The 24,236-nt window shown below is 37.3% G+C and overlaps 1 protein-coding gene across 3 annotated transcripts in view; it reads right to left on the reverse strand.

The window, feature by feature from the left end:
- The window catches only part of FAR1 (fatty acyl-CoA reductase 1), a 36,734-nt gene that overhangs the window by 7,182 nt on the left and 5,316 nt on the right, over nt 1–24,236 (reverse strand). The window contains exons 1-10 of one of the 3 annotated variants that reach the window (XM_068398683.1): nt 20,954–21,156; nt 20,656–20,850; nt 16,633–16,808; nt 13,760–13,939; nt 11,813–11,990; nt 10,683–10,727; nt 10,449–10,576; nt 9,906–9,973; nt 8,171–8,342; nt 1,078–1,207 (exon numbers count right to left, since the gene is read on the reverse strand). In XM_068398683.1, the coding sequence (XP_068254784.1) occupies nt 1,078–1,207; nt 8,171–8,342; nt 9,906–9,973; nt 10,449–10,576; nt 10,683–10,727; nt 11,813–11,990; nt 13,760–13,939; nt 16,633–16,808; nt 20,656–20,844 (1,266 nt within the window). In that variant the 5' untranslated portion in view covers nt 20,845–20,850; nt 20,954–21,156. Of the gene's footprint in view, nt 1–1,077; nt 1,208–8,170; nt 8,343–9,905; nt 9,974–10,448; nt 10,577–10,682; nt 10,728–11,812; nt 11,991–13,759; nt 13,940–16,632; nt 16,809–20,655; nt 20,851–20,953; nt 21,157–24,236 lie in introns of those variants that run through there. The other 2 variants (XM_068398684.1, XM_068398682.1) reach the window with 2 other exon arrangements.

Here is a 24,236-nt window from a genome sequence, read left to right on the forward strand (position 1 = left end):
CAGAAAGGAAGTTCAAACTCAGTTAAGTGGGAGGGGGAGCAGAAATTGATCTCAGCCGCAATACTACTTAATTTTAACACATACATGTATCTTCCTCTGAGACATATTGGGAGGGAGAAGGGAAGGGAACAACAACTCCATTCCATTACAGCTTCACTATTGCACAAATTATTTTGAATAACGTAGAATGAATCCAGTAAGATTTGCATAACTTTTCCCGGCCATATGAGGGGCACAGAGGTGTGAATCTGGCAGCACAGGCACGCATGCAGAAAAGGAAGGTAGCTTTGGTCAATACTAGTCACCAGGATGAACCAGCTAGCCACATCCAGGCGTTTCTGTTAGTTTGAGATTGGTAAACATAGCACAAAGAGAGACTCGCATAGAGGGTCAATCACCACACACAGTGGGAAGACTAAGACTTTTCCTTTGAGCTCTTTCATTCCCTTTTACTCAGATCCTGCACTCAACAACAGTTTTATTTCTTCCTCAACAACCTTCAGGACTCTTCTGTTACACTTTTTCCCCCTGCATGGGGCAGTTTTAGTCACACAGCAAGAGTGTGCTTCAGAAAGAAGTGAGAGAATTTACACTTACATTTCTTTGAATACATGGGCTCTCTTGCCAAAGCATGAAAAGGGTATATAAAAGTTGTTACTAGTTTAAAAACAAGCAAAAAAGTCCCTCAAAACCCACCTCCTTCCTCAGAAAAGAGAAAGTGGTCAAGAAATAAAGCCTTACTTTATTCATGATGTAGGTAAAACCTTAACAGCTTGGCCACTTGGTTGATATACGGGCAACACCAGATCACATGACCAGGCCACTCCAAAGACCACCATCTTTTATATCAGGCCTTCTTCAAAAGGGTCCTGCCCTTCCTCATCTCTGATCTACCTCATAACACAGCCCTGGCACAACTGAAAGGATGTGACAGGAATCTCTAGCACCAAGTTAGTACTAGGGTTAGCTCTACATTACAGTAAGCAGCATCACCAGTTCATGTCCTTATTCAATCTTTAAATCAATGAGCTTATATTTCACTTTCAGTCCCCACGCCCACATCACACAGCTACTTGCCTTTTTGTCTTGGGGGTTTAGCTGGTTCATTAGCATAGTCATATTTTCAGTATTCCAGATCCAAGAATTACTTGTAAAGTATTCTAATAGCATCATGGCCTTATGAAGACGTGTTATTGTTTTCATCATCCTACAGTCCAAGGCATGGAATGTACATGTTACAGTAGTAAAGGTAAGTTCAAACAAGAAAAACAGACAGTAAGATTGTAAACTTTTTACCTTCCAACCCCACACCCCTATGTTAACACATCCCATCTTGCTCTGTACCCAAAGCATGTTCTATTAGATCAACAGGATATTTCTGCATATTATTGAAGTGGACTTTGGCTGTCCAATCTTTATATAGAATCAGAAATTATAGGACAGTCCTTTTTTCCTAATCCTACTTCCCAGTGCAAAAGTAAGTTTCTTCCCTAAAAAGAGAAGAAATGGTAAAATGTTGTCTTCTGTTGGCAACTCTGATTTTAGGACACAGACACAGAACACTTTTCACTTTAGCATACTGGAATATCTAGCTGTACTGAACAATTTGACTTGATGGAGAAGTGAAATAGCACAGTGCAAAACATGTGTATGTGACGACTTCAAGCAAGGGAGTATGTTTCCCTGATCTTCCTGCACACTGTGCAAGACCAGATCTGTGTAACAAAACAAAATTGTTTTATTATAGCCACTAATAGATCAAGGCTTAAAACCACCAGAAATATGGCTTAGCCCCTTAACTCTACTGCTTCTACAGCAAAGGGCAGGAAACTATTTAAGGGCACAGACAGACAATAGTAGATTCTGCTAGTTAGGTGATCAGTTCTATGCTACTTCAAAATATGCAGAAATACCTTCCATCATCCCTTATTATACAGAGGAAGCAACTCTACAAACCATCATTTGGAGTACAGAGAAATTATGTTATAAGGATCAATTTGGGCAAAGTTTCTCTTTGATCAGACTATCTGAAGTGAACCCTAAAAATGTGAGTCATCCAGTCTCTCAGATGCAAAGTTCCCACATTTACGACAACAAAATTGTTTCAAGTGTTACAGTGCTAGAGATGGTCACTCAATTTTAATAAGTACTAACTAGTACCAGATAACCTAATGCTACTAAATTCCTGCTTTTGGTGCTTGAGGTATTTCCATTTTGCAGAACTGCTTCCAATTTGATCCTTATAGCAGGACACGCTGGTCATTTTAAGCACGGAGTGGGGACAGTGGGAGGTGAAGAAAGCAGAACAACCCAGCACTAACAGGGAATGCCTTTCTGAAGGTAAGTTTTGTTCAAAGTTCATAGAAGCAATAAAAAACACTGATTCATCTCTGAAAGCTGCCTTGATGCATTCATACTTGTAGAAGGGATACAGCACATTGTCCCGGAAACTCTTCCAAAGAAAGTATTTTGCATCACATTAGTGTCCCCTACTGTCACTAATGGCTGGCATCTCAGTATCTAAGGGAATATCAAAATCGCCTCTTTTTCTTCTCATGAAAGTAATACAAATTGCAGAGACCACTGAAAAAAGTAGAGTATCTCTGAAGCACAAAAAACACAAATATTTTTCCTTAAACCCGCAGGAACCTATCTACAGGGCACAAATTCAGAGTTGTATTCAAATTTTAGACTACCAGCTAACTTTATTAATAGACATTTCTAGATGCTTTGAAACACCTGTTTCTAGTTTCACCAGCTGGGCAATGTGGCAACAGTGGGAGATGAGCTGAACCAGAGTTCCTCTGACACAAAAATAATTAGGAATATAGACTGTGCATCCAAAACATATCCTGTGCTAACAAGACTGAACTGAACATAAAAAAAGCATGATTATTAAGTCAAAAAATTCAGAAAAGAACTCGAAACTTGGAAAGAAAAGATCTCACTGGTCAGATAAGCCAGAAATACCTCATAGCAAAATGGCCTGGCTAAAAATAGTGGCAAACAGGACACAGTGGCTAAGTGCTTAGACTTTTTCCAGAGGTCTGTCCAATGACAGTCTTATTTAACTTAGTCAACTTGCCCTTTTGTGCCTCCCCAATTTGTGTTCTTATGCTAAGCTGGAAGAGCAGCTGAGTTTTTAGTTAGAGTGCTTAGACTGCTAGAGTTTAAGAGAACTTGTGCCCCTGCAAAATATTAAATAGTACAAATGAATATCTGATTAGACAAGTGTAGATTTTGAGCTTGTTACTGGCTACTGACATTGGTTTTCACTCTTTTCTGTTAGAAAAAACAAAAACAAAACAAAACAAAAAAAACCAAAACAAAACCAAAAAACCCCCAAAACCTAAATTTAAACTACGGTAAAGACTAACCTCTGCTGGGAATCCTGCAGTCTGTGCTTATGGATATGGTTTTAGAGCACAACTAAGCTGATTTAAAAAAAAAAAAGTGGCTAAAAAGAGTTGTTCTACCTCAGCTGCAGATTTTTTCCCCTCCCTCCAACTCAAATTGGATTTAGTGACCAGCCATAGAACCAGCTGATTCAATTCATCAGTGGAAAACTATTTTTTTCTTTGTAGTGTTAGTCTCTCAACTGCTAGATCTATTAGATCTATCTGCTAGATAAAGCTGGCAGAAGAGGACCAACTTTCTTGGTGCGAGCTTATTAGTTTGCATTAAAATCAACATGAAAGTACACTTTTTTTTTTGAGAAGAAAAAGTAGTATAGCAACAGCCTCTCAAATTCAGAGATGTCGGCAATGAGTGTCATTTAGTGGACATTTGTGTAGCTCTGACAGACTAAGTTTTATAACTTCAATGGCACCATATTCCTCCTGCAAATGGGAATACACACATGACTCAAAAAAGAGCATGAATACACATCATGGAACTTTATCTCTCAACCTGAAGTTTTGAAATATACACTTCACAGGTTGTTCCAGAGACAGCCATTGGATACAAGTCATAAACATCAGAGCCATATATATAGCCAGCATAATATCAAGCATTGAATCACACCTTCATAAGCTGAAGACAGGAAAAAGTCAGACCTGCTGACCATCATAAAGAACTGAACATTGGTGGCAGTCAGCGAGTCAGTGTGACAGCATGTAAGACCTTCACCTAGATACTAAGTAGAATTTTGCCTCTACTAGGCAGTCCCTACTAACATTAACACAAAATACATTACAACAGTTTGAGAAGCACATTGCAGGAATTAAGTTTTAAGCAATAGTTAATTCAATTACCCATAAGTTAGGTGGGCATGTTTCTAGACCAGACAATCGGAAGCAACCTGGTTTAAGGCTACGACTGCATTTTAAAGTCTTGCACACAACCTACTGACTCCAGGCTAAAAAAAAGTTCTGATGCTAAATACAGACTGATACTTCAGTGGATCTACAGGATGCCAACCTGCGAGTCTCTGCATAAGCATGACAGAGTTAATTGTATTTAAAAAAAAAAAAAATTCCTCTAAAATACATAAAACAAGCTTTCACATTAGTCTTTGTTCAGATTTTCATTTGGCTGTAAATTTTGAAGTGTGAGACATACTACTGGAATTCTTACCTTTCCAGCAGCTCTATGGTTCCTCTAAGCACACAACAAAAGTGCTTCCAAGAGGAAAAACCATATTAATCTATTCAATAAGAGTGTAGTCTTTAGTCATTTCTGGTTTGTAAGACAATAACTATGTGAAAGGTGCTTCATGTTAAGTTTTAAGAAGCTTTAAATTGAAATGATAGGTATGAAATTAATGTCCTTTACAGCTCCCTACATACATCAACCACATCTTCCCATCAGCTTTCTAAGAAGCAGTAGCAGAAAATGAACTGCTGAAGAAATCCCTGAATTAAAACTTTAAATATTTCATGCCACATTCTGTTCTTCCAGAGTAATTGGACAGATCTGCTGGGTGTATATTTTTAAAGGCTTTAAGATTTCAAATATACTGAATTGTTTTTCAATAACATATGGTTCTGTTGTGCTAAGCACTATGCAAAGTTACAAGAGAGAACAATGCCTTATATTAAATTAGACAATTAATAAGCTTTGCTATGCAACTAAGTATATATGGCAAGCTACTGACAACACTATCCTTGAACTTGGATGCTAAGGATTATCACCACTATTTATGTAATTGCACAATGCTATAAGTATTTAGTAATCTTTAATTAAGTGTTTAATTAATAATTAAGTCTTAAATATTTAGTAAATTTAATATTTAGTAAAATATTAAATCGTCATTATGCCAATCCTTATTGCACAAGTTCTTTCTATAACATTTCTTCTAAATGTTATATTTCTTCCTTCCCTTTCCTTAACTGTTAATATTATCAGGAAATTGTTAAATTCAAGAACCTTCAACTAGATGCAAAAACAGTAAAGATTTCCATCTCACTGAAAGCACTGCTTCCACAAGTGAGGTGCAAAAAAATTTTTTCATATTGCAGAAAGATTTTAACAGAAAAGTCTTCAAAAAACCCTGAACAGGAAGAGTTTTTTTTAATCATTATTATGAACATAATCCTTTAGTTCTGAAGGGTCATAGGCCTGATCTATTTCTTCCACTTCTTAAAAATTTCTCATTCAGTTGCAGTACAATATCCTGACAGTATGACAGTGCAGTTAAACCTACACAGTAACTGCATTGCTTAGAATTTTTCCTACATTGTACGCAATAAATACGTCAGAAGCGTATTCAGACTCTGCACAGAGGGAAGGCTATTGACCATGTGAAGTCAAGTTAGCACAGTATTTGAATTTTCTTGTGGCGATTTTACTACATTTTTACTATACTGCTCAAGTTTTTCTGCTAAACCATGATCGAAAAGGTCACATTTTAGATTAAGACAGCCCTTCTTCACTCAAAACAGCATTATATTGAGTTTAAGAATCTCCATAACATTTCCAAGGCTTTAGAAGTTTCCTAGTACATGCTACCTGGTAATTAAAACCATTTTGTCAACTGGACAGAATGACCACAACAACAGTAGTACATCCCCTATACCACGACTGTCTCCAGCCCATCAGTTAAAGCAGCTTTCAAAGTACTTTGAGCCAGAAGACTAGAAAAAAGTCGAAGAGTAAAGATCTGCCTCAAATTTTTTTCTATTTTAAAACAATACATGAAGCCCATTAGGATTTAACACTGCATGTCTTGCTTGCATATATATATTTATTTGCTTCTACTGCTCCCATTGCAGGCTCCCATTTTTTAAATGCTTAAAAAAACCCAAAGGAGCACTATATAATGAAAGCTATATTCCTGTATGTGGGCTGGGTATCAAATTTAAAAGCTTTTCTTTCAAGTGCATTTGAGTAACCTTAGTGACTGAACAATACCTTGTTTTAGTTGAATCTCCCATCTTCCCTGCAAACTGGAAATCTTGTGCATGACAGGAAACTCACCCACCCACTGTTATATTAAACCAATTAGGAATACTTGTATCAGTAATACTTCACAGGCTAGAAAATACTACTTAATGTCACCAATTGTACTAGTACTGATTAAGTTCTAAATTTCATCTTTGGACATCAAGTAAGAACCCCAGGAAAAGCAAAAATGAGTAAATATTCCAAGTGTTATAAGATAAAACTGCTAAGAGTGTTCGAAATAACATGAGTACTCACAGCCTTGTTTTACTCCCACTGGTCAAATACTTAGAAGACTAGATGCCTTTTGAAGACTGACAAGATTCTGGCAGTAATAATTCCTAACCATTTGAAACACGGTAGGGTGGTATTTATAGCGTAGCTATTTTTAGTGAGTGATGAAGTTTTCACATCTGTCAGGAATTTAAGAATAACTTAAAATTGCAAAAGAACCTAAAAGCTAGGAACTTGCACGTTCAATACCTTCTTTTGATCTGAAGGGCTTACATCTTTTTACTGTGGGAAGATTCCTATACAGATACAGCCTCCTCCACTACTGTTGCTCTGATTATTACACTGTTGAGTAGGCTTGGAACAACAGAACCCAAGGCAGTTTAGAAGTTCTCTCCTACAAACCACTTACATGGCTTCCTTCTACTGATCCATTGCCAAGCCTGTTACCTTGCAAGACAGATCTAGACTACAGGACAATGAACAAATACTCACGTGTGTTAACACACTGTCACCAGTGGAGACTTTATAGAGTCTGAAGACAAATACTTTTGAAAACATAATATATGCAATGAGTTAAGATCATATGGCTTGGCAAATCTGAAACAAATTGAAGTGACATCTTATATTCCTTCTACATAATTTAGTTTAGCCTATTTAGCAGAGCTATGCCAATTTTCACCACTTAAGAAGTTAGCCAGATACCGGTGCAAATATTATAAACTGAATGGAATGTTGAGATGATACAAACCAACATACCAGATCAAGTTGTATCATCTACAGGAATAACCCGCAATTATTAACTCCGTCTCCCGTTCCATTTTCAGTTTATAACAGCAACAACAATCTTAATGCAAGCCACTTCCTAGAGTTTAATGACTGACTAGGATTCTGATCTGAGAGATATTTTGGACAACATTGTTGAGCCAGTCATTAATCTCTTAGAAACGGCACCACCGGACTGTTATTGCTTATAGTTAGTAAATCTAGATAGTGCCCATGCCATGTCTTCTTCACAAGTCTTCACCACCTTACCAGAAAGATATTTTTAGCCCTGTCCTTCTTACCATGGTTTATGACCTCTCAATCTGAGCAAAAGATCGTGCAAAAATGCAGGCACTGTATGGCTGACTGCAGTCCAATATTGACACAAGAGGGGGTTGGATTGTAAACTAAGGTTAGGGTGCCTTACTGCATTTTCTAATGGATTTATCTTGAAATTCAAATTAATGTGGTATCCTGTAGGAAAAAATAAGGATCAACATATTTTGAATATTTATTATTCAAGAACAAACATCACTTGCTGTATCTTGTAATTCTGTTTACCTTCACTACTCAAACCCACAAACTATCCAACAAAAACATCTGCATTTTTGCTAGAAAGTTCAAAGCCACTTTGAATTCAAGGACCTGTTCTCAGGAAAAAAAGGCTGAGTTTTAGTCATAAAGCATTCACGGGAAAAAAAAAAATTAAAAAATACTCAATATACATCATAGTGTAAGCATAGCTTTGTTTAAAAGTCAGAGGAACAGACAAGACAGAGCTAGTCACCATTACCTTGGGCTTCTTCCAGTAATCCTGAGGTAGATATCATACAGGAATGCTGGGGCCTTATGGCTTACAGCAATCCAGTAATGATACAAAAGGTGATTGGAAGTTAGATTTACATTGGGCCGTCTGAAGGCCTGTTCGAGAGGATTCCTCTTGAAAGTAGAAATTACATGGTATTCTGAGAAAGAAAAGTTGCGTAACAGCTTTGGTAATAACCATGTAAATTTAATGGTTTTCAAAGTACATTACAGTGTACAATATTTACTTCAATATGTTATTTAAATAGCCACCCTAACTCTTCCACAATCCACAGAAACTAAAAACATCACAACAAAGTCATAAGCTTTTAACCTAAATTACTGTTAAACTGGTTCTTATTATAATCAAGGTCTTTTATGCCTTCATATCTCCAGCATCATTTTATTGTAGCTTCTCTCTTTCTGTTCCTCTTCCATACCTTAAAAGTTGTTGATTTCAGAAATTCACAGCAATTTCAGTTTACACAGCATTGTAAAGCTATTTAAATAGTCATCTATATTTCATGAAGAAGACTACTCTAATCTCCTGTGTGAAGAATAACTTAAAAACAGACGGAGGACTTTGCAAGCATCTGAAGTGCATTTCAAATGATGTTTTTACACAACTTATCCATATTTAAGAATTAAGAAAAAAGCAATTAGGAGGGGACTCCATGAGAAACTCCTGCTGACACCTGAAAATTCTGTACATGACAGATATGCAGGATCAGTGAGTGTCTTAAGAAGTTATGTTGAAATTCACTTAATCTTTGTAATTACCTCTTCTAACTTTATACTGTTGTTATAGACAGTGTTTAAATACTCCAATTCAAATTGGGATATAAATGAAGTCAGCAATTTTCCAAGTTTGGCTGAAGCAGTAAGGTTTATAAATACAGATACATATAAAATGGGGAAAAGCAAGTAAAAAGCATGAAGAAAGTAGTCAAGAGAAATAAAATAGATTTAAGTAAATTAACTGAAAAGAAAAAAAAAATAATCTGAGCTTAAGAACTCTATTTCTAAAAATTGAAAGCTAATGAACAGCTTCACCATGCCAGTCGGCTTGTGTTGCTATTTATAACAAAAACTATTACAAAGCTTTTGGCATGTCAGCCACATTCTAGTCAGGATATCTAAGAGTAGAAAATAGGTGGCCATACTTTCTTAAAGGTTACTTTTCCCTGCACATGTAGCTATCTGAAGATTAAAAAAGCCACTTCAACCAACAATTAACTTCAGCCAAACAAAACAGCTACACAAGTGTAAAACTATTATTATACCTCTCAATAATGCAGATGTACAAATCATCTAATTGTGGGCTGTTTATCCCTATGTATTTAGTAAAGCTGGCATTAAACCCAACATCACTACTGCTCCTCTGAGCAATTCCTTTCTCTGCATATTACCCACACTCTGAAGATTAGGGCATGGCAGCAAAGAGAAAAATCATTTTTCCCATAGTTTAAGTTATAACGGAATAAAAAAAAAAAACCACAAAACAAGAACAAGAACAAAATGAAACACTGATAATACCACAAGGGGAGAGAATTAACAATGGAAGATAATGAAAAAGCACAATACACTGCAAAATTGAGAGGTATGGCTATTATACTAGTTTCAACAATAAAAATGCAATATGGCCTACTGATTAAAGCCTGTGCTTTTACTATTTGACCTTATTTTTCTAATAAAGCTTATGAAAAAAGAGAAACATGGCATACCAACTTCACCCCAGTGGAAAGGATTGGTGCCACCTGTTGTACAGTTATATACCATGACATTTCTTGGTCTGGGGGGAAAAAAGACAAGAGAGCAAGTTAGAAGACAAACAACCTTTTAAAAACACAGACAAATGACTTACTCAAAGTTATCCTTTCCCTCAACAGCATCATTTACATAAAGCAGAAAGCATCAGTCCTACATTCGATTTTTTGCTTCCTATATTGTCTTCCAGTATTTTTCTCCTCCTTTAACTATCACATTTCTTTTCTTTCAAAGAAGGCATCACCTACATTACTGTAGATTGTATTGATTACAACAAGGCCCAGGAAATAATTTTCAGGCATAGCTTGTACAACAGTATCAGCAGGTAATGTCTTCCTCTTTGGCATAAGGAAGTTACACTTCGAGGGATTAATGCTGTTAGAACCTTAGATTCCTTTGTCCTCAGGGAATAGCAGGACATCTATTACAAGTTCAATAGAAGACTGATTTATTAAAATACACACTGCAATCTCAGAATACTTAGTACTCTCTATTGTCACCTGTTATACCTATTAACTCCAGAATACCAGGCTGCAGCCAGTGTCGTATTGACAACAACATCTACTGGAACAAGATCTGCTACTGCACTGTTGGAAGCTCTCATTGTTCGCAGAATTCCTTTTCCTGCCTTAAAGAACAAAACAACAAAAAAGAGAGACAGAAGACCCACCAGTGAAACATATGAAGCTTTGTTGCTTTCCAAAAGGAGGAAAATAAGTACATTCATTACTTACAGCAATGAAGAGACCACTAGGTCCATTGAAGTTATCAATCCATCCCTATTATGAACAGAGGGGGAAGGAAAGGATTTAGTTAGAGTATAGTGAAGCCAGCAGTTTCAAGTAAAAATTTGGGAAGTTTCTACAAGTGTAAGGGGTGGAGGGAAATAATAGAGAGGAGAAAGTTTTTAATTCCTATGTCCCTAAATGAAGTTCTTCCATAGCAAAATCTGGTGATGCAACAAGTTGCTGTGACTCAGACAAAAGATCTACCTGTAGATTCACTGGTCCTCCAAAGTGAGATGCCAGCTTGTTTATTTCTTAGTCAATAAACTGCAGGGCACTGTCTGTATAAATAGGTTTATGTTGTAAGTATTCAAGTTTACAAGTATTTTTAGACAAGCTTCTAGCAACCCAGAGAAAACAGATAAGCAGTTTTGCTATTGATTATTAGGTTTTTTTAATTTTTCAAACAGAAGACATTCTTGCTTATCTTTAATGACAGCACTTAGCTACTATATATTTATTGGTTTGATATGTATATTGTACATACTCAAAAAGGTATGCAATATCAATTATATGGATTTTAAGGGCTTGAGAGACACTCAGTCTTGAACTGGAGAAGCTCTTCCAACACCAGTCTGCCATATAGGAGGAAGTATATAGCATATATGCTATATATCAATATAGCATGCAGTACATGGAACTTATGCCATCCCCTGCAAAGCTTACATGGTTTGACTAAAAGCAGTGGAGCCAAAACATCTTTATGTACTACAGCCCCCAGTTTTCTTAGTCATCCTTTGCAGCTACTGACATATCAAAGCATCTTACAGAGGGAAAAACAGATGAATATACACAGAATCATGAAGTAAAAAGCTGACAATTTATTTCATGTGTGAAACAGTGTCTCCCATTGTGATGGAAGTGTATTGTTCTATGATCAGAAGTAATTTACCCCTAAATTTTCCACATAAGAACACTGTTTTTGGCAGCTTTTGTCTCAGAACTGTTATCCAGAAGCAACTAAGCCACAACTTCATAGTCTAAAAGGTTTTCCTCTACAAGGGTCACTAGATAAACAGGCTGTCGGTATGTACTACAGTTTACAGGCAAGATGGTCAGGTAAAAACTCAGTGACTTACAGGAAAGGGCTCCTTCCAGCTAGCACCAACAATAGATGGCCTTATAATGGCTGTGTTTAATTTTGCACCTTCTTGTTGTACTACATATTCGGCTAAGGCTTTTGTATACGTGTAAGTATTAGGTCTGTCGCCTATCAGTTTAGGAGTAATATCATTCACTAGGCCATCGTCCATCCACCTAAAGAAACAAAATAAGAGGCAAGTGTAAATTACTGCATGCTGCTTCACCCGGTAAGAACGCACAGAGGCAAAAGCAATATGTAAAAAGGATAACCAGGTAAATCAAAAATACTTTGGAAAAGTAAAATTAAAATCCAATTTCTTCTTCAAAACACCACCCAAGGCAAAAAAACCACTCAACAAAAAACCCACACCAAAACCACCAAAGCATTAGCATTCCCCTAGAAGCTGCATAAGCACAGAGGAACAAGAAATTCTATGAGGAAATTTAGGCAATAATTAAAAACTCAGTTCTGTATTTCATGTTTTTGCAACAACCCCAGTATCTAACACTAAACTAGTACACTTTAAATTTCAGCTTGATTTTCAGAATTTAACACCAGTTCCCACTGAAGTTAGCGTGTCACATACTTCTTTCTACTTTAAACAGCTGGTAGTTGTAAAGCATTTCCATAAGCATTTGCATATCAAACAATAAGCATCTGCTGACAGCTTATACTGCACTTAACTTTAAAACCACGTAGTCTCCTAAAATACCATTCATCAAAATATAAGAGTTAGGGTTTTTTGCTTATTTAAACTGAAGGCCAATCCCAGAGGCCAGAAAAATCAGGTTTAATAGAGCCTGTCTATTACTCATTTTGATTACACACTACTATTTAAATTAAGGAGGCAACTGCATATGTAGAACCCTTCTGAAAAGGATCTTAAGGAAGAATGTTATATTTGACATCCTACAGCAGCAGTATAGTTAGGCTGGTTTGTTTAACGACGTTACTACCAACTTACTCACTTCATGTTCATTAAACCATAAAACCTAAACATTTGAGAGTAAATGCCAAGAACAACAACAACAAAAAAATCTTTCGCTAGAACATGTGCCCAGTTCCGAAAGTGTTTTGGAACTATTTCATATGGTGTGTACTGTAGAAAGTAAGTACATTTATGAACTTCATTAAATACCAAATTCTTTTTTCTTTTGTTGTTAAAAGTTTCATCCTTCTCTTATAAGGGGTGGTATTTTGTATGACTGGCAAGAAGGAAGAGACTGATTTAGAGATGAGATAATTATTTATTACATTACACTGGACTTATCCTGTATTTGCCACCTGTTTCAGTTAGGGTTTGACAGCTACTAAGTAAGACCTCAGGACAGCTGATACACACAGAAAAGAAAACATAGAATGAGTAATTCCTCCCCGCCAGTAATGCCCAATTCAAGACTAAAAAGCTACAGAAACAGATTTTTAATGTTTGTGCTCACCAAATACCTAACAGAACTACTTCTACAGTTGTGTTTCTGAGCAGTTAAGTAACATTATTTCAGTATCTCAGACTGATCTTGCGATAGCGTTTAGGTAGACATAGTGGAGGGTGCTGTTAAAGGGGACTGTCTTGTTTTTATCCCTTCACGATGCCAGCGCTAGCATACTTGTAACAGCACAGCGTTTTTGGTTTTAATAGCTCCTGATTCAGCTCATCATACAGCTGAAAAACTGCCACTCAGCGTACAGGAGGAACATGAACAGATATGAGCATCCCCCTCCTTCAGTACCACTCCACACCTACCTCAGCTGAAAGTGACCATAAAGCCATAGTCCATCTCCTTTACAGAAAAGAGAAGTGTCAGCCATGCTGTCAGACCTACAGGACAGCATAAGCTAATTTCTCCATCTTTCAAGTTCATAACTATTTTTTGGTACTTCATTACTAGGAAACGAGGTGGTTACAGATTACTGAAGTAGCTTCATAAAACAGAACACATACTCAAGAGAATCTATCAGTTTCCTGGGATCAACAGGAGGTGGATAAACTATTTCCTCAATCTGTTTTCGATTACAATATGCATAGGCAGTTGAAACGTGCATGAACACTTCCAGATTCTTCATTCTCTGTGCCAAGAAGAGGAGCTGTTGCGTGGCAGTCACGTTTAACTGAACAGCATCTCTGTTGATTAAACAGAAATTTGATTAGCAGAAAGCAAGACAAAAACAAGCAAAAGGAAATAACTAGTCAACTCACTCCTAAATGCCTCAGTGATGGGTATATAAAGTAATACTAAATACCCCACTCTCCCCAAAACAGCATCATTGACAGTGTCCTAACTTTCTGCTTAGGACAATATGCTGCAGTTTTAATCTAGAACATCTCTGAATGTTCAGGATCATTTTCCTAAGTTTTACTCTGTTCTTATTGTCATCCTCATGCTCCATTACTAGAGTGGGAAAGTCAGCATACCTTTGATCTCCTCAAGCTAAATCCCAATCCTACATTTTTAATAAAATGTGAAGGAAATAACACAACATCTAGCTGCCACATGAGATGCATGACAGTTAACAGCATCTCCGAACTTCCTAGTTCAAGTTGAGTTAGGTCAACAACTCAAGACTGAAGGCTCAGAGAGCTAGTAAGCTGGACACTGGCATCTTCTTGTAGGACAGCACATGGCTCAATAGCATAACAGGCTTACAGAAAGGAAAGAAGGGGGGGGGGGGGAAAAAGGAAAACCACCAAGAACCACACTTTCATCTTCCAGCTTCACTGCTTCTTATTAAAATAGAGTCCTTAAGGACACTGTAGGAGAGTAGGTATATCTCTACAATTCCCACCAGAACACAGCTGACTGACCAACTACTATGATTATTTTATACAATTCAGATATTCTCTCCAGCCTATAAAACTTACTACGGGCACTAGTTTTCTTGTACACAGTGTACTAATCAATTAAGTTGCAAGAATACAGATGAATAAAGTTTTATCAGTCTTTACAATGAAGTGTTACATTAACAAAAAAAAATCTTGGTCCCCTCCAAATAAGCACTAAGTTTAAGTAATAATGTGTGATAAAGCAGTCTTAAGTGTTGGGGGGACAAGAGGGAAGACCACTATCCCAAAGCAATTAACATCAATGGAAAATGTTACTTCTCAATAAATTATTTTTTTTTTTTAGATAAAAGTATTATTCTCAGTCTTCACTGCCTCTTTCCAGAAGTCAAAGGAAGGAGTTCATAATCAGAGCTGTATGCATCATTTTAAGATATAGAAGTGTACAGCAAATACAAATTAGGAAAAGTTCCACAATAAGCCCAAGTATTTTGTTTTCTTGACTTTACTCCTACCACTGTCCCCAAGCCAAGTATTTTGAACTTTACATTAGTTATTACTGTTAAACATCTGATGAAGGCTGCTCTAAGTAAGGTTCTCCAACCATTCCAGCACATCTGTTAAGAAAGAGTTGAGGCCAGAGCACCTAAGAAATGCTTCCATTTTCTATTTTGCTAAACAACATGCTGGGCCTGTCAAGAAAGCAGAAACTGCCAGAGGGTTTTTGTACCAAGACTCCATTCCAACAGTCTTTCAAATTGTTTTAAAGTCCCTCTGGGCTTCCGTCAGGTTGGCAGTTCTTTAACATTTCAAGACCATGAAACAGTGATAAACATGGTCTACCCTATGACATTTCATCATACAGTATAGCATACTTAGAGAATGCTAAACTTTGTAACAACTCAAAGAAAACCTGAGTTGAGAAGTGTTCTATCTCAAAGTTGCTTTACTTCGCACACACCCACCCCCCCACCCCCCTGCACCCCCCAAAAAAAAGGGAGCTATTCCTCAAAGTCATTTACCCAAATTGGATATTTATTCAAGTGTTTCAACACTAAATCAAGTAATTGTTTGCCAAAAGGCAAATATAATCTTTTCTTGCTTCTGGTACTCCTTTCTCTAGTATTTCCTTAGTAGATTTTTGTGTACAACAACATGGAAGTTTTCAACTTTTAGTTTTCACCTTTTTCCCTATGCATCTGTTTCTCCCTATCCCCTCCAATGCAAACCTCTATTCTTCTTAATGAAGGACTTTCTGAAGACATGGAGAAAGCTGAGGAGTATTTAATCTCCTGTTTGCTCATCAGGCAAAGACCAAGTGCTAGAACTTCCTCCACATACAGTTTTGCCAGAAAGTTATCCTGTGCATTCCCCTTCTAACAAGGAAGGCTAAAGGAATAGTTTATGTTCCCTTCTGCACACTAGGAAAAAAAGCTCTAACATTACTAGTGAGCACAGTACATATAGCTACAGCTTATTTGTATCCTTTCTACCCATCCCAGAGATCAGAGCAACACATGGTGTTAGGAAGACTTGGAATAGCAACATGTTCTCTAGTCTCTTCAACAGCTTCCCTTCAAAAAGACTTTGATATTCAGGGGATTTACTTTAAAAAAAAAAAAAAAAAAAAGACAAACAAAACACACAAAACCTGAGGGGCCTATAACAAAAGTACAAAACCAATTTATTTAGTTTCTAAGTGTTAATAATGGATTTGTCTCTTTGCCTAAAGCTTTAAAAAGATACAAACTTTTCCATGTTGAATAGTGTAATTCTAACCTCTGGCAAAGCAGGTTTAAATAATATACCTCCATCTTTGTAAGAAGAGCAAGTGAAAACCCAACAGCTTAAGATAAGTTTGGGGTAAAGGATTATTACCTTAAGGGGCATCATGAAATTGACCAAGCACACAAATGTCAGAGAACATTCCTAGCGTGACAGGCTGAATATTTGCAAAATCGTGCAGACACCTGATTTACCCCCTCCCTTCGAGTAATTGGTTTACCAGACCACAGTGTACAGAATTTTAGACTTACCTTAGTGTTTCATTGAATCTGACTGTAGCAGCACAATGAAATATAATATTAATGCATCCTATAAGTTTTTGCTTGATTGGTTCACTAAGGTCCAGCTCAGGCTGTGTAAGTTCACTCGTAATTACTATTATTTTTGCTCTGAAGTCTGGCTGCTCATCTCTCAATCTGTCAAAGAGCTGTCAAAAAAAAAAAAAAAAGGACTAAAAATTCACACTAATAGCCAGTGAAGACAAGAAATACATGTTTCATTTACATGAAGAAAAGCCTCACATCTTCTGCCTATACAGAGTTATACGTCCTTACCTCTCAAGATCATCAGTAAGTTAGAAAAGTGTGTTAGGATTACAACAGGTTACTGACTTCCCATGAACATATTCAGCGATAAAGTTGTGCACACTTTATCCCAGAAAGTGAAAGCAGTATTGCATGTGTTGTATTGAAGGTAGTAAGACTTCAAATTGCATTTTTTTTTTTAATACTCATCCCTATCCCTAACCAAATCTCTACCAATATCAGAAGAAAGAAAGAATAGTCTCTATTATACACCAGGACTCAAAGAAATTTTAAGTAACAGTCTAAATACTGAAATCTCTTTTCTTTCACCAGAAGGAAAGGGAAAAGTATGTCCACTTCCCAAGCTTAATAACAACTATTCAAATTCTTGTAGACTTGTGTAAGTTGTGCTGTTTTTTAGGTTTAGAAAGCTTTCATCAAGCTTTAAAAATTTCCAGTGATTCAAGAACTGTTATCCTGGAATGATGCCAGTTTTGGGGAACTTCCAGATTAAAAAAAAATTGTTTCTCTGGCTAGTTAAAAGAAAAAGGTAGGGTTAAAGGCTGTGTACCGTAATCAAATATTATCAAATTGGTATTCAGCTACTCCCACTGAAAAAAAATCTCATCCATATTCCATCATATATTCTCCTCATGATTAACTGGGTTCTAACCATGCAGCTTAATGCACACAGATAAAAATTCTTGCCTCATCTTATTTATACTCATTAACACGCAAGTTTTCCCGAGCAAAATAGTACTGTGGGAATAAAACACACTTGGAAGTTTCACCACAGCAGACCCCTCCTCTTAGTTGTACAGGGGCAAATATCAGCAACTGCTTCAACACAAGTCAATTAAAATGTATTAAAACCACATCAGTATTTTTCCCCCCCTCCAAGCATACAATTATACTGAATGCAAATAGTTAAAAGACATTTCCTTACAGAATGAAGCGAATGAAGTCAACTCATTTTCAACTATAAATGAAGTCACCTAAAGGTGCAGCTTCGTGACTCTCAATGCAATACAAGTTTGTACTGCTACCAAACAGATTGGTCCTTCTCTTAAGTTCTTCATTTCCATGTTGCTTCTCCTGCACTGGCAATAGCAAGCAACACGATGGCTGTGTCAGCATACTAGCTTGCTGGTCCAGCTGAAAAAATAGGTTTTTTGTAGATATTTTTTCAGCTCAACTGTGAGCTAATGCAGCTCACTGTGTGGCCACCTAAAGTAGTAGTGGTAACGCTATAGTGAGAATATGGGACATCTCCATCAATAGAGGTCTTGAGCTGACTTCCCAAACATGAAGCTTTACCCTAAAGGACAAAGCTGTCAAGACAGCATTTAAAGGCTCTGTAATTCTTAGTTCACACAGCACAGCAAACACTGCTTACCTAAAGGCAGGAAGTCTTGTCATTTTGAAAATTAACCGGCTATCTTTTTAGTCAGAACTATGGTGCCTGCCTCCGGGGAACTGAAGCAACTACCTTTTAATCATATTAATGTGTGGTGTGCATTATAAGAAAAGCAGTCCCATGGATAAGCACTTAATGAACTGGTTTGGTACTTTTAGTTTGTACGTTATATCTGTTCTGCCCCTTTTCACATCCACAGCCATACATTATTCTTACATACCTCATACTAGCACTGACACCAGTACAAAGAGGAACAAGAGCAAACACCTAGAGCACATGCAATACGCAGGGCAAATTAATAGAGGAATCAAACATTTGAAGTCCAAAGGAAGCAGAAGCCTCAACATTTTTGGCTATTTGCAGCTCAGTTTAATTATCACATTCACTCATTTAGATTTTAAACTCTTCAAGAAATAGAATGTCCAAGCATCTGTAGAACACTTAATGAGTCCATCCAAAGTGTGAAAAATTACTGGTAGGGCCCTTACAAACAGACAACTTAAGACAACATATCCTATTAAAAATTTTCATAGTCTTTTGGAGGAATCTTGATTACATTAATGCCAGTTAAACAATATGGTTTCAATCTAATTTGCCTCACCATGTGATGAAGACAAAACAACTATCTGGCCCTATCTACATCTCTCCATAGATGTGCAACACCATCCCTTTATGCTCTCACTCTAGGGACTAAGATGTAGGACTACCTCAAGAAGTAGTCCTGCTTACCAGGACTTCTGTTGTGAACCCGTTCCAGCAATAAGTACTCACCGAGACTCATAAAACACATCAGATTCTACCAATCCTACTAACAGGCTACAAGCAGAAGATTTGGATTCAAATTTAAAAGCCTTTTACAACATGTGAATTTCCCAAAAGCTATACTGATGCTCAACTCTTACTGCAGTTTAAGTCATCCCACATTACTCCTACTCTCCCCCCGCCAGAGTATTCCGCACTTTTTATTTGGGTAATAGCGTATACAAAAAGGGGATTGAGAAACTTTTCCTTTCTCATCTCAGAGCTTAGTCTGGAGATCTCTTCCTTGTTTCAAGAAGTGACAAACTGAGGGGTTTATGTAGAGAGAATTTGTGACTCCATTTTAAGACAGAACCTCTCTGTAACTCATTCTGTCGTATTCTGCGACATTGCACAGGACTACAAGCAGATGCTTTTGAGCAATGAGATAGAGTTTTGACATGGTTACAAAAAATAATTTACTAGGGACACAGCCATCCTCATGCCTGCTGTAATCTTAACTAGTCAGTCATAAGGCAATGAATTTCTACTTTAAACAACTTACCCCTTCTAGCCTAAATGCATTCGTACTTTCTTATTGATTCCCTTTAAGTACTTTCTAAGCACACGTGTCATAGAGACTACAGTGCATCTCAACGTATTTCCTAAGCCTGAAAAATTAAACTGCCAACTCCCATGTCCAATAAGAGAAAGACCTGCATAGAAATACACTCTGCTTTAGTAAAGTTCATGCTAGAAATCTCTCCCTTTTCTGTTCGTCCTTCTCATCATAAATGGGGTACTCTGTATTAGAGAGATGGGCAACACTGATGGATGGTTCTGCATATAGTAAGAATGCCCAGCCTAGCTAACCAGAATACTAAGGTAATGAGTCTTTTCAGGAGGAAAGTATCCCATCCAGCATGCACAGAAAGTCTTTTAGATAACCACTTTGATACTTCCACAGCACAGAATTTCAGTGCCTTTCCTTTGCCGTCACAGGTTTATAGTAATCCGTACGACTAACAGAAATCTGCAATAGAATCTATTAAGCCAAACATTTCTGTCCTGTTTACAAACAAACTATTGAAACAATCCATTAGATCACATATTCTTGCTTACTGGTAGATCCAACAGCACGTTCAAGAAAAAGGAAGTACCAAGACTCATCTTACAGAAAAGAAAATAAGAACACACAAGGCACAAGAAAAAGGGTGACTTGACTTGCTTGAGATTTAAAGAAGAGACTCAATCCCATCTTACAACTCCCAGTCCACATCATCTCTTGCACTTGATTATACATTCTCTTAACAAGTTTTAACTCAGGTGGTTTACTTCTAAATTCTGCATTACAGCTGAATATCCTCCTCCTGAATTAAATACAGGATAATTTTCCACTACTGGCTTTGCTAGGGACTAACAGCTTGAAAACCAGCCATAGAAGCACTGCCAGGTCTTGGATTTTGTATTTCTGTTGCAACAAAAAACATTTAATGACACTGTTTTGCTTTAGACAAACCAAAGTTGTTCTGAAAATGAAATGGGAGTATTATAAAGAAGGACGAAAATGTACTTTGTGAAGATATGACACATACCTTACAACTGGTAATTTCTTCTATCCGTGCTTCAGGTGTTTGCCCTGCTTTGTGTCTTACCAGTACATACACTGCTTTCACTTTAGGACAAGATCTGAGCAGCTTTTCCAGAAGCACTTTTCCCATGAAGCCTGTAGCTCCTGTCAGGAGGACGTTCTTTCCTTCATAGTACTCAGGGATGGAAACCATTATGACCTTAACAAAAGTTAAAGACGAAAGTATATTAAAGAACTTCTAGGAGCTCAGATGTACAGAAGATATAAATAAATGGCACAGATGCAAACATTCAACCTCATACCTGAAAGAAATGCTTAACAGCCCTTTTTTTTTTACCTATAACCAGTACTTAAAGATGTCTTTCTTCCACCACATTCCAAAAGAGTCCCAGAGGGTCACTATAGTCGTCCCAGATCTTCCTCTAAACTGCCCCTGTTAACAGTGTCTTAAGGAATTAGACACTCAGTCTAGGAAAATAGCTCAACTTCAGTCTATTTTTACCTCTACGTGCATGGTCCTTTACCACTCTTAAGTGGCTGTTCCATGTAAATTAAAGGTCATATCATTAAAATATAATCACAAGTAGATACTTCAAATACGTTGACAGAAGACAGGGAGCCAGGCATCTGCCAATTGCTGGCACTGGTATTTTGCCTGTGTCAGCAAAGTCCCCTGACAGTGTTAGGCTGAGCCTTCCTACAAATGCTGCTAGGCCAGAGAGAAGATATAGTTAGTTTCTGGGTATGAGACCTGCTGGTTTTACATTGATCACAAAAAAAACCCCATACAGTTTCACAGATGATACAGGTTTCCAACCTTTTAATCAATTAAGTATTTTTTTTCCTAAATAAGTGATTAGAATTCTCAGACAAACTAAAGATTTGAGTTAGCCACAAATACACCTCCTAATGAAACAAAGGGCAAGGGATTGTTACTCAAATCCAGCACAAAGCTCAAAAGGTTTTGCTTCAGTTAGGAAGTTAACTATGAAAATTATAATTTCTTTCCCTTCCCTTCACCAACCACTTGGAGATTATGTCTAATTCTACATACCGGAAACTGAAAGACTTTCTAAGGACAAATATACTGCTAATTTTACACTAATGTGGTCTTTGGACCATGACCTTTGTGACCTTTAGAACTCAACCTCTGCCTCAGACTAACTTCAAGCCATTCTGTTAAGTCTGATACACCAAGACCTTTACTGTAACCCTTAAACAGCTTACTTTTACTGTAGAAGAAAGCAGCATATGGATACACTTCCACTATGTTGTACCAATCTTTTTAATAAGACTTATAAAAATAACAAAGCTGATGTAGTGAAAGACTAGTTGTAGCCTCCTATAGCAGATCCACACACAAACCATTACAACCAAAACACTACCAAAAGGGACAGGTTCCATAAAACCATAGAACTAAAAAAACCCAACAAAAATGAGTCTCCTCAAACACAGGTGAACAGCGTTTCTTAAGCAAGAATTACAACACTGAATACCTAAACAGGATGACAGCCTTTCTTCACCTACCACCCAAAAATAAAGGAATGCGACTTCTAAACGTGCTTAGTTCTTTTGAAACACCAGGCTACTGCGAGCAGGAACTTCCTGTACGTTAGGAGTGAACAACTACAGACTTAATTTGCACTTTGTGCCTGAAAACTAAGTACATATTTTTGGAACACTCATCAACATCTCAGGTACCTGTCCTGTTAAAGCAACTGTGCAGTGCTTTTCATGTGTTCGTATCACGACAAAGCCTCTGAACAAGCTCCAAACAATTACTTGCCAGAAATGAGTTACGCCTGCACAAGCCCCAGTTTCAGCAGTCTGGATACAAAGTCTTATGTCTTATCATCCAGCACTCCAAATCTTATTTTGACTCCCTTCTTTGACAAGGTTAGCTGCTGCACTTATTAGTGAAACATCTAAAGAACTGATGGTGGGATACAGTAGCAAGCTTAGAACAGAAGAAGCACTACTATTTCCATTGGCCACAGTACATCATCCAAAATTGTTTCTTTAAAGGCTGATGAGACTGGAAGAGGTGGATGGAAGGAAAAAGCTATTTACATTAAAGCACTTTTGCCACATACTTAAGAGACTTCAGTGCAAATTTCAAAGCACACCTCCTGCAGTAAAGCATGGAGAGCAAGACACAGCATGCTTATGAGTCATTTTTTCCTGTTCGATATAAGATACTGTCCTGTTGTCTTCACTGTGGCTCCTGCTATTCAAGTATGTCCTCCCCATAGCTTTCATTTTCCTGGTCTTTGCATACACCATTCAACTCCACTTCCTCCTAAAAATCTGCATGCTTGCTCCCATATACAGGGTAAGACTGCTGTTCTCTCAAAGAAGGAAGAGGAATCATGCAGTCATACCATACCAATTCTGTCACCAAGATTCAGTTTTGTTATGGTTCCTACATAATCTTGTTACTAATTTACCTGCTCAGCCATAATTCGTATCTTTTACCCCTTAAGACTCTATGACAGTACTGTAATACTATCAGTTCACTAGCCCTTCCTCAAAGGAAGGCTTAATACGACTTCTGACATAATGCCATATCCTCAGTCTGCAAACCTGCACACACGGGCAGAGACAGTCTTTGGCTACGCAAACATAGGAACCTTGCTACAACACCCAGCACATGGGCTATGGTCCAACATCTGTTTCTAAAAGCTGAAACAACAAAAAAAGTTCTGCTGCCAGTAGAAATGTCAGTGTTGCTATGGTCCAGCTTTTTAGCTAACTGGAAAAATCTGACAATATTTAGGGTGATAAGATGTAAAGAAAACTAGAACCCAGAATAGATCTGAAAGTTTCCTGCCTCGGTTATTTCTGACCATACTCCTTTGAGTACGAGGTCGATATCAGATCAAAAATAATTATATTTTTCTCTTGAAACTCTTACAGAATACCAGACCTACAAAACACCCAGATCCAAAGCTATGATTAAGTACAATGATAAAATGGGTTCACCTAAAAAAAAAAAAAACCCCAAAAAAAACATACCTAAAGACTCACATTCACACTTCTGAGGCAGCAACACCTCTGTTTGCAAGCTAATTTTTTTTTTCTTACGTATTGACAGAATTGTTTCCTTTGAGAAACTCTCAACACAGTTGCCTTTTACCCTGCTCTCCAACAGCTAGCCTCTGGTAGACTTTATTCATAGCAGTTTTCCACACTAAGTTTGTCTTCTACTTACATTCCTCTAGAAGATTCCAGCTAGAAAACAGAATTGGTGACCTTTTCAGAAGTATACATTGCTGCCAAAGTTACAGCAATAAAAACTGGGATTGTGAGGGAACTGCCTATAAGCACCAAATCTGAATTACGGGTGAAAACCACGCATGGAATCTACATGTGAATGAAGAAAGACCGAAATAAACAACCTATTTTTTGCCCTACTAGAAAGAAAGGTTTATCAACTGCAGGACAGGGAAAGAATGTTCCCATTGTCCACCTACCTTGCCCTGCCTTCCCTGAGAATGCACCTCCACATGCCAATTAGCACAGCATTGCTGACAACTCCTAATTTCAAGCTCAGCAGGGACTTACCTCACAGGTATAATGTATTAC

Source organism: Nyctibius grandis, chromosome 4, assembly GCF_013368605.1.
Source record: "Nyctibius grandis isolate bNycGra1 chromosome 4, bNycGra1.pri, whole genome shotgun sequence".
Taxonomy (NCBI): domain Eukaryota; kingdom Metazoa; phylum Chordata; class Aves; order Nyctibiiformes; family Nyctibiidae; genus Nyctibius; species Nyctibius grandis.